The 10,271-nt window shown below is 35.5% G+C and overlaps 2 protein-coding genes across 3 annotated transcripts; one reads left to right on the top strand and one right to left on the bottom strand.

Annotated features, from left to right (window-relative positions):
* On the bottom strand, positions 1-2,374 carry LOC104772296 (probable inactive receptor kinase At5g16590; the record flags this gene model as incomplete). The annotated part of the gene is made up of 3 exons (XM_010496927.2): positions 770-2,374; positions 371-688; positions 1-272 (listed from the first exon to the last, which is right to left on the bottom strand). Coding segments are annotated over exons 1-3 (1,896 nt in total), but the record flags the coding sequence as incomplete, so codon positions are not given.
* On the top strand, positions 5,230-8,010 carry LOC104769941 (glutamine synthetase cytosolic isozyme 1-4). 2 transcript variants are annotated; one of them, XM_010494267.2, is made up of 12 exons: positions 5,231-5,502; positions 5,715-5,754; positions 5,856-5,959; positions 6,057-6,105; positions 6,204-6,310; positions 6,564-6,651; positions 6,745-6,873; positions 6,960-7,034; positions 7,125-7,178; positions 7,277-7,314; positions 7,433-7,592; positions 7,701-8,010. In XM_010494267.2, the coding sequence occupies exons 1-12, from the start codon at positions 5,429-5,431 to the stop codon at positions 7,851-7,853; spliced, it is 1,071 nt and encodes a 356-aa protein (XP_010492569.1). In that variant the 5' UTR covers positions 5,231-5,428; the 3' UTR covers positions 7,854-8,010. The 2 variants fall into 2 exon arrangements, with proteins under 2 accessions (XP_010492570.1, XP_010492569.1); XM_010494268.2 differs by lacking the exon at positions 7,433-7,592 and having other exon boundaries at positions 5,230-5,502; positions 7,752-7,812.

Here is a 10,271-nt window from a genome sequence, read left to right as displayed (position 1 = left end):
ATCAGACAAAGGACCTGGTGAACCAGATGAACGAGTAACCTCCTCAATGAGCCTCGTGACTTCAGGCATTGTAGGACGACTATCTGGATACTGAGCCGTACAGCTTATACCAATCTTTAAAAGCCTGACCATGTTCTCATTCCCCTCTGCTTGATACCTTGTGAGCTCTGGATCAAACACATCCGACGGTGATTGTTGTTCAGTGATCGATGAAACCCATCTCGGTAAATCTACTCCTTCTTCGTGTAACTGCTGATGCGTTGGAGATTTCCCTGCAAAAAACACAAAAAAAAAAAAGAATCACATTTTTGACCTAAGATGCGGATTTCAAGATCTCTCTTCTGTATTGTGTGTGTTCTACGTTACGTACCTGTGAGTAATTCAAGAATGAGAACACCGAAGCTGTATACATCAGCCTTTTGTGAGATTCTACGAGCGTCGGTTACTTCAGGAGCTCGGTAACCATCAATGCGGTTTGGTGTAGAAGTAGGGCTGATCATAGGCGCAAGACAGTAATCAGAGACCTTAGCCTCAAAGGATTCAGACAAGAGAATGTTAGAAGATTTAATGTTTCCATGAGATGTTGTCGCGTCACGCGAATGGAGGTAGCTTATAGCTCTTGCAGCTCCTAAAGCTATACCGGCTCTTGTTTCCCAGTTCAATGGACTCCTACCACTTCCTTTGTTCCCTGTGAATTCCCAAACAAATGATTATTTAACAATCTATGATCACTAAAGAAACATCGAAAGGAGTCTTTTTTTTTATTTACCGTGTAAAAGAGCGGATAAGCTTCCTCTAGACATGTACTCAAAAACAACGAGCTTCTCGTCGCGGCTGAAGTAATAAGCGATCAATGTCACAAGGTTGACATGGCTTATCGATCCAAGAACCTGTAACTTTTCTCTAAACTCTTTCTCAGGCACAACCACATCTCTCAAACGTTTCACCGCCACCACTAAACCGTGATCGAAACTAGCCTTGTACGATGATCCGAACGTTCCTTTACCAAGTACTTCAGCAGAAGCTTTTAGCAACCCATCGAGATCAAACTCACCGAACGATTTCACGAAAAACGTCAGATCTTTACTCACTGGAAGGTTCTTCGACGAACCATTCTCAGATGAATGTGGTCCACCGTTAGCCACCGGAGGAGGGACATCAGCCGATTCCTTAGCTACGGCGGCTGATGAAGTCGGAACAGGAGCTGCTTCGATGTTTCTCGACTGCACATTAGTTTCCTCTTTCTTCCTCTTTCTACAGAGACAGAACAGGATCAAGAAAAGCAAGATAAGCCCGAAGACACAAGCGATCACTATCCCGATAATAGCTAAGGTGGATAACTTGTCTTTTTTGCCTTTTCCAGGCGTGCCAGTACCGTTACCAGTGGCGGTGCCATTGACGGAGCAAGCATCCAACGGCTTCCCACAGAGCTGTAAGTTGCCTAAAAAGGCTGTTTTGGGCATACCCGACAACGGATCCGGAATCGACCCGTTTAACTGATTCGAAGAGACGTTAAACTGCTGGAGCGGAGTCTTAATCTCCGGGATCGGACCGGTAAGTTGGTTATCTTCCAAGTAAAGAGTAGCTAAACTGGTCGCCGAGTTAACATTATCCGGGATCCGACCCGAGAATTTGTTCTGGGCGAGATTGATCCGGATAATGTTTGGTAAAGTGAAGAGAAACGAAGGAATCTCGCCGGAGAATGCGTTACCTTGAAGATACAAGTAACGGAGCTGAGTAAGGTTGGCGAAATCAGGAGGCAGAGGACCATTGAGAGCATTGAATCTGAAAGATAAAGTCTCGAGCTTTGTTAAGTTTCCGAGAGCGATCGGTAACGGACCGGATAAACCAACACCGGGTAATCGGAGTGCTGTGACACGACTTGATTCGCATAGTACTCCTCCCCAAGTACAAGGTGGTGCGGTTAGATTCCAGAGCAATGGACGACCATGGACGCCGTCACGGAGAGCGATTAATGCTCGTCGGTCAGCTTCTAGATCTGATGAGACGGAGACGAGACAGAAGAGGAAGAAGAAGAAGAAGAAGAAGACGGTGAGACCTGAATTGGTCTTCATCTTCTTCGTACCAAAGTTTATGCCTTTTGAGTAGTGAATGCTTCCTCTGTTTCTCTGTTTCTCTGTTTCTGAGATCGATTCGGAGATGGGTTTTTTTATCAGATGTTTTGTCGGGAAAACAATCTGTGTTTTCCGACTAGAACAGTGTTTTGGAAAGAGAAAAAATGTCGGAAGTCTCAAAAAAAAATTTCAGCTCTCTCTATATGTATCTCTCTGTTTCGCCGCCTATGAGAAGAAGGCGATGAAGGACTTAGAGAGAGAGAGAGAGAGAGACTATAATTGCAGAGTACTACTGTGAATGGAAAGAAAAAGTTGAATGGTTAAATTTTTTACCTTTTTACAGAAACCTAGAGAATCTTTTCTAGTCTTCTTTATTTTATTTAAAGCAAGAAGATATTCAATATAATATTTAAACCTTTCTTTTTTTTTAACAGCCTGTGCCTTGAATAAGCATTTTAGGTAAATAAATCGTTTGATTTCTATATTTTAAGTTTTAACTGATATTTTTTCATTTAATGTAAGATCTAGAGAGATTTTATAACAAATATTTTAGTCAAAGAGAGTATATTGTTTTATGCCAAATTAAACTAGGGCTAGGCTTAGTTGATGATTTTTCTTTCCATAAATAATTTTAACGATAGGAAACCAGCAACGTTTCGAGTAATAATTATTGTCTAACCCCGACTGAACCACAACTAAAAATTTTATATTCTTTTTTCGGATATGTAAAATATATTTTTTTAAAATGCCTTTATCAATATATATATATATAAATTTATTACTGCCTCTTTAGGCATCAATTACATGATGTTTATGTACGAAGTTCCTACTTAATGAAAAATGAAAATAACTAACTGAAAAATATATTGTCAACCGTAGAAAAAGATGGTAAACCTAAAACTCACTTGCACATTTATAGGTTTTCATAAGTTTCATTAAGCTCTATTTAATTGTTGGTCATATACAGTATGTATATTAATAAATCAATAATCTAAAAAAATTATCGAAAACAAAAAATTAATAGGGTGATAATTGTGTGTGTGCATATGCATGATTATGTTAGTTTCATAATTTACTTCTTCTTCTACAAGTTAAGATTTATCCTCTATTGAATCGAATATTTTATATCGAAAATTGAGGGAAAAAAAAAAGAGAGACGAATGTTAGAATTAGCATTAAGATAGATATTAAGCATTAAGGTAATTTTCTATATTGAAGATATTCTTGATAGTTCGGTTCGACCAAAGCTATTGGGCTGGACGTGTTTATTCCGCCTTAAACTGTAATCGATATTTAAATAAAGATTATTATATAAAGTAAGCCCATTAGATTATTTTGAATTACGGCCCATCAAATATGCTTAGAACAAACTCAAGAGAATGGGTTAACTTTAGTTCTGTGTATCAAATGGATTCTTAACAGCATTATTAGTTTGAATAACATTATTAGGTTGAAGCTCATATGATGGAATGAGATAATACTACTCTCAACTAGCATATATTTTACAAAGTTAATGGTGCTGCTTATGTTATGTAATATTTTTAATCATCTAACATGAAAGACTACACTAAATATCTGTTAAATAATGAGAAACTTTTTATGAATTCATTTTGTCGTATGCGAATCCAAAATGCGAAATTTCTAACTGTGAAATTCAAAAAAGTTTTACTATACGGATCTACGACTACTAAACCAGTAGCTTAAAATATTTAGAAAAAAAAAAACACTAAAATGCAGACTGTTGGGGATTCAATAATGTATAGTTGCGTATATTATATGATTTGGGGAAATTAATAAACGTTTCTGTTTTTTTTTTTGTTATAAAAAATAATAAATAGTTGGAAGATGTGAACAGAAGCATACATGTCATTTCGATTGATACAACAACCCATCGGTCCAACTTAATATCACTATCATAATATACAAGTTGGGACTGTGTGTGGGTTAGAGGATTAGGACTCACCCACCAATGAAGATAAAGAGCTTTCGTATTTTGTTTGTATCTAAAATCTTCAGAAAGAAGAATGTTGATTGTTGACATATACACATATTATATAGCCCGAAGTAACGGGAACATAATGAGTACTACTGCTGACCCACCAACCAATTGCAATAACTGGGTATTATCACTAATCTAACCTAGTATTGGACTGACCGATCCCAATTCTAATTTCTAATGGCATGATGTAAAATCAATAGTTACAGACTTATTATGATTTTTTTTGATAAAGTTCCAAGATTATGGATGTTTGATAAAGTTCCAAGAAGTCTGGTAGATTAAGAAAATTTCCAAATATCCTAATATATCTCGGTTTAATATGGGACGACAAAGAATCCTTAAAAACAAGAATCTTTAGAAGATAAAGTTTGGATCTCGAAACAAGTGGTAGCTTACGGTGCACGGTGCACCACTCAAATGTTAGAGCCCCACGACTTCGGGAAAAGATTGGTCACGCGTTTTCAATGTAAACAGTAATACTATCATTTTTCTTTGATAATAAAATTAAACACAAGTTGCTTGCTACTACGATTTAATCTAAAAAAAGAGTAAAACAAGCAAACACAAAAACAAAACAAAAAAAAACTATAACGCACGCACTCTTCCAAACTGTTCTATATCCAAATTTCCCACTTAGAAAGTGTATGAACCTAATTTATTTAGCCCTCTCTCTCAAAAGATTCGATTGTCTCTTATTCTCAATATCTTTTATATTTCGATGCACATGATTATTATGTTCGAGCGAAATTTTATATTCTGGAGTTTGGCAAAATATGTAATGTAATGTTAATATACTGAACAAAAACTAGGGTTAGGTGAGAAACTTTTTTTTTTTTTTTTGTCAACCATTGGCTACAACTGACCGGCCCATTAGCCAAATTCCTAGGAGCCTGGATTCGATTCCGGGTGTGATGGCGCCTTCTACAAATGGACTTACCTCCTGCCACTGTACTAAGGTCACTTCACGTTAGGTGAGAAACTTTACGTATGGTAGTATAGTACTTACTGGGATATCCAAGTCAACATTTTCTTTCTTAATTATGTTTATTTATGTGGAAAATACAGAGTTTTTAATTTTAAAAACGGCTAAAAACAAAAAGATACTGAAAATTGAATCTTCTAAAGCCAGAATCTTTAAGAATCTCCAGATAATTCGCATTTTCCAATAATAGTCCGATATTTCCTCATTCTCCGTTTAGTTTCACCAAAAAAAACAATTTCCAAAGTATAGCAAAGTCAAGCACACACCAACCTACCTACCCCCTTCTCTTCCCCCTATTATATAAACTAGTACCTTGTAGGAATCTCTTTAGTGTGTAATTACAAAGAATATTTTATCAGATTCCTCAAAAAAATGTCGGCACTTGCAGATTTGATCAATCTCGATCTCTCCGATTCCACTGACCAGATCATCGCCGAGTACATATGGTTCGTGAATCTCTTCATCGATCTCTGTCAGTTTAGTCGTTTGAAGTTTAGTTTACGTCTAAACTAGCATATATCTTCTTTGTTATCGTTAACTTATTATATATATATATATATATATATATTTTTTTTTTTTGGTGAACCTTGGTTACATACGTTGAAATATATTGGATTCACTAAACACTTTGATTAACTTTTGGTATTTTGATGAACAGGATTGGTGGATCAGGCTTGGATATGAGAAGCAAAGCAAGGGTGATTATTAGTGATTGTTTTCTTTAGAGTAATAAAACGATGAGAAAATTAATAGTACTAAGAAACTTGAAAATGATTTAAACTTTTTGGTAATATTGCAGACTTTGTCGGGACCAGTGAAAGATCCATCGGAGTTGCCGAAATGGAACTATGATGGTTCTAGCACCGGCCAAGCTCCTGGCGATGACAGTGAAGTCATCCTCTAGTATGTTTCAAAATTCTAATTAATACAACTAATAAGTAAATTATGTATTATTATTTATTAATAATATTTTGATTTTTGCATGCGTTGTTTTAATCAGCCCTCAAGCTATCTTCAAAGACCCCTTCAGGAGAGGCAACAACATCCTTGTAAATGAGAACTTAAATTAACGCTTTCTTACATGATTTGAACAAATTCTTGAAATTGTTAATTATTTTGTTTTGGGGGTTAATGATTTGGGAATCAGGTGATGTGTGACGCGTATACACCAGCCGGTGAACCGATTCCCACTAACAAAAGGCATGCAGCAGCCAAGATCTTTAGCGATCCCAACGTTGTCGCCGAAGTAACATGGTAAGTATTTCAAAACAAAATGCTTTCTAAAATATTACAAACATAAAAATGGAAAGACTGTAAACACATTTGCAAATCTTGATATAGTTGAGTAGTCCTGTTTTGTTTTTTTTTTACCACTCGATATCTTTTCATTTTTTCACACATAAAGTATTTCCATTATTTAACTTTTTACTAGGAGAAGATATTATTTGCTATAATTTTTCATGGTGGGTAGGGTTCTAACTCTTTTCAATATCAATCCACTATTTAGGTATGGAATTGAGCAAGAGTATACTTTGCTGCAAAAGGATATTAAGTGGCCCGTAGGTTGGCCAGTCGGCGGCTTCCCAGGTCCTCAGGTAAAGCTTTTTCCCGGCGATCATCCAACATCCAGATTGAGCTCACGAACCCAAAAAAAAAAAAAGATATCAAATATTTGTCACTAAAAACAGGGACCATACTACTGTGGAGTTGGAGCAGACAAAGCTTTTGGAAGAGACATCGTGGATTCTCATTACAAAGCTTGTCTTTACGCCGGAATCAATGTCAGTGGCACCAACGGCGAAGTCATGCCTGGCCAGGTTATTTCACACTTTCCCTGTATCGATTTCAGAACTAAAAAAACAACAACAAACCCGTGAAACTGATATTTTGTTGTTGGTTTCAGTGGGAGTTTCAAGTCGGTCCTACCGTTGGCATTGCTGCCGCCGATCAGGTCTGGGTCGCTCGTTTCATCCTCGAGGTATATATAAACAACAATCATGGCGATTTATACACATTGTCTCTCTCTTTCTGATTTATGACTCTGTTTTTCTTGGGTATGTTAAAACAGAGGATCACAGAACTTGCTGGAGTTGTTCTGTCTTTAGACCCTAAACCAATTCCGGTTCGTGTTTTTAACCATACTGTATAAAAGTCAACAAAAATATTTGGTTTTGTAAAATTCATTTAGTTACTACTCTTTTTGTGTGTTTTCTACTTCAGGGAGATTGGAATGGTGCAGGAGCACACACAAATTACAGGTTTTGTTGTTGTTGTTGTTGTTGTTGTAGAAGAGTCTGCTCTGGTTCTTGGTCATATCATATGATTATTTCTCTTCGTTTTTGTTTTTGGTGAATTGGGATGTTTCCTTTTGTGCAGTACGAAGTCAATGAGAGAAGATGGAGGGTACGAGGTCATCAAGAAAGCCATAGAGAAGCTTGGATTGCGTCACAAGGAACACATTGCTGCTTATGGTGAAGGCAACGAGCGTCGTCTCACAGGAAAACATGAGACCGCCGATATCAACACTTTCTTATGGGTAAGAATCTTAACTAAACTCATTATAAGCTTTTTTACACCAGTGACGTGATTTGGTTTTTGTTCACATGAGCCTAAACCGCAATCTAACTAAATTTGTTTATTACAGGGTGTGGCAAACCGTGGGGCATCGATTAGGGTTGGCCGTGACACTGAGAAGGATGGAAAAGGATACTTTGAAGATCGTAGGCCAGCTTCGAACATGGATCCTTACACTGTGACCTCCATGATTGCTGAATCCACAATCCTTTGGAAACCTTGAGCTTCAAGGAATCTTGAAAATCAGTTTATGTTCATTCATCTATGGTCTTTTTCTCGTTATGAAACTGTTCTCATGTGTTCTCTGTTTTTAAATGTTTGATTTTCAAGTCATTAAACCTCTACAAATTTCAGATTATGAACCGAATTGAACTTCTTAACTTTTTTTCTTACTGAATGAAACCAAAACCTAGACCTAAACGAACCAAGTACATTCGAATTGAATATACGGAATTTAATTAGTGTGTCATTAACCAAATTTTATCAAGATAAAAAAACATATTAAATTCGGTAAAAACTCTGCGTGTCAAAAAAAGAAAAAAAAAAAGATTAATCGTAAACACACAAAATTTGCAAATATTTCAGTTCAGACTCTCCGTTAGTCGGCCCAAACTAGACATAACTAAAGATGGATAGAGAAAACATTTTCACGCCCAAACTAGAGACATTACAAAAGATGAATAGAGAAAACGTATAATCTAAAGAGGTTATAAATTGGATACCTGATTTAAGTTTCACACATAAATTGTATTGGGCCGCCCATTGTAATTATATGGACTCAAATTTATAGGCAATATACAAATATAGAAAGCCTTCCCTATACAGCATGCTAGGAGACACGATATCAAAGTACACTAATCTTATGCTATTTTGATACTTGGAACAAACTTCTTGAAACTCTGATATAAATTCTTTCTTATATTTGGTTTTTAACTATTATTATTAGTATGCTAGCCTAGCCTCTTAAGAACCTAAATAAGTTGGCTCCGGCTTGATTTTTTCGTTAATACTACTGTACTTCTCCCTATCGAAATATGAATAAACTTTAGTTTTGATCACCAAAATTTTGTTTTATTTACGTTATTCAAAACAAATTAGGTTTGATTTGATTCAATCCAATCGTTGGCATGGTCCCGATTCTATTTGGCTTTAAACCCCAAAACAAATAAAGGTAAGAATTAGCTTTTCGGGTCCAAAAAAAATCTTGTTTTAAGTACAAAAATCTAACGAAATTTAGAATTTTCTGATTAGTTCTATTTTTTTTTTTGTTTGTTCATCATAAAATTTTTCTCAGATTTGTTAGATCATTTCTATTATTGTATTTATAATTATAGGCTTATAGATCTGAAAACTAGATTCAAACGAGGCCTAACCCAATTCAGATGAAACTCAGGCTAACATTTAAAAGCTCTAAACGAATCCGGGATGCATTGGTCCGACTAAAACTTTTACTTTCTTATTCAGTGGTTGAAGACTCGTGTTGTTGGTCCATGTTAAGATTAAGTGTCGTTCATCATGGTTCCAAAATATCTTCACCCTTTTTTATAATAAATCAATCTACATATTGAAACAAATGAATAAAGTTCGGAAGGAGCTATGTGAAGTGAATCTTCTGGGAGTTAAAATAAATAAAATAAAAAGTAGAAGAAGAAGTAAATGCTTTGAGGGTTGAATTGAAAACAAACGAGTCAGCAAAAGCTAGTATAAAGTTACTGTGGTATGTGTTGTGTGTATATAGGACAATGCAATGCATGCATGCATTCGATCATTTAGTCATTATACCTTCATCATCGTGCAGCTTTTTTAACTTTTGCTTTTTTTCTTCCCTTGACTTTATCTTTTATTTATTTTAATTTGTCAGAAAAAATAATACGACTACATATATAAGTGAGAACGCAGAGGGGGAAAAAAAGCTTTGGGAAAAGCACTTTGTTTATTGAATATTTACTTTTTTCTCTTCTACTTTTTAACAGCTTTAGAGGGAGAGAGAGAGAGAAAAAAAACAAATTCCAACTCAATAATAAGTTTTTCACTAGTTATTAATGCTTCTCTATCACTAGTTTTTCACAAAATAAAAGAAAAATATAAAAATATAAAGGAGCAATCATAAAGCAATCGATTACAAAATGATTTCATCACCTCTCACATCAAGCTATCTTTTCTGCAATGGGCAGAAAAGTCCTGTGCCCTTCTGTCTCTTCACATTTATCACTCTTTTTACATTGAATTGCTCCTTTTCTTCCTCTCTCCTTCTTGCTCTCTCTCTCTCTCTCTCTCTCTCTCTCAACCTTAAACTTACATCAATTAATTAAGATTTTGATCCATTTATGCTGACTTTGCATATTGGAATTTTGAGATATTCTAACATTTATGTCAATTTCTATTTTTATTTTGTGCCCACTTTTTTAACATCTTGCGAAAAAGCTCATTTAGATTTCACACCTACTTAGAAAAATCCATATCAACGTACCCATAAATATGATGGGTTTATAGATAGAGTTGTTATAAAAACTCTCATAAATGTGACGTGCTTATAGATTGTGTGTTGTTGATGTATATTATCGCCTTTCTTAATCATTCATTTGCAGCACATGATTCATCATACGGTTGAATATTAGACGATCTACGAGAAATATCTTAC

This window comes from Camelina sativa, chromosome 20 (genome assembly GCF_000633955.1).
Source record: "Camelina sativa cultivar DH55 chromosome 20, Cs, whole genome shotgun sequence".
NCBI lineage: Eukaryota > Viridiplantae > Streptophyta > Magnoliopsida > Brassicales > Brassicaceae > Camelina > Camelina sativa.
This window is presented reverse-complemented; position numbering and strand designations above follow the sequence as displayed.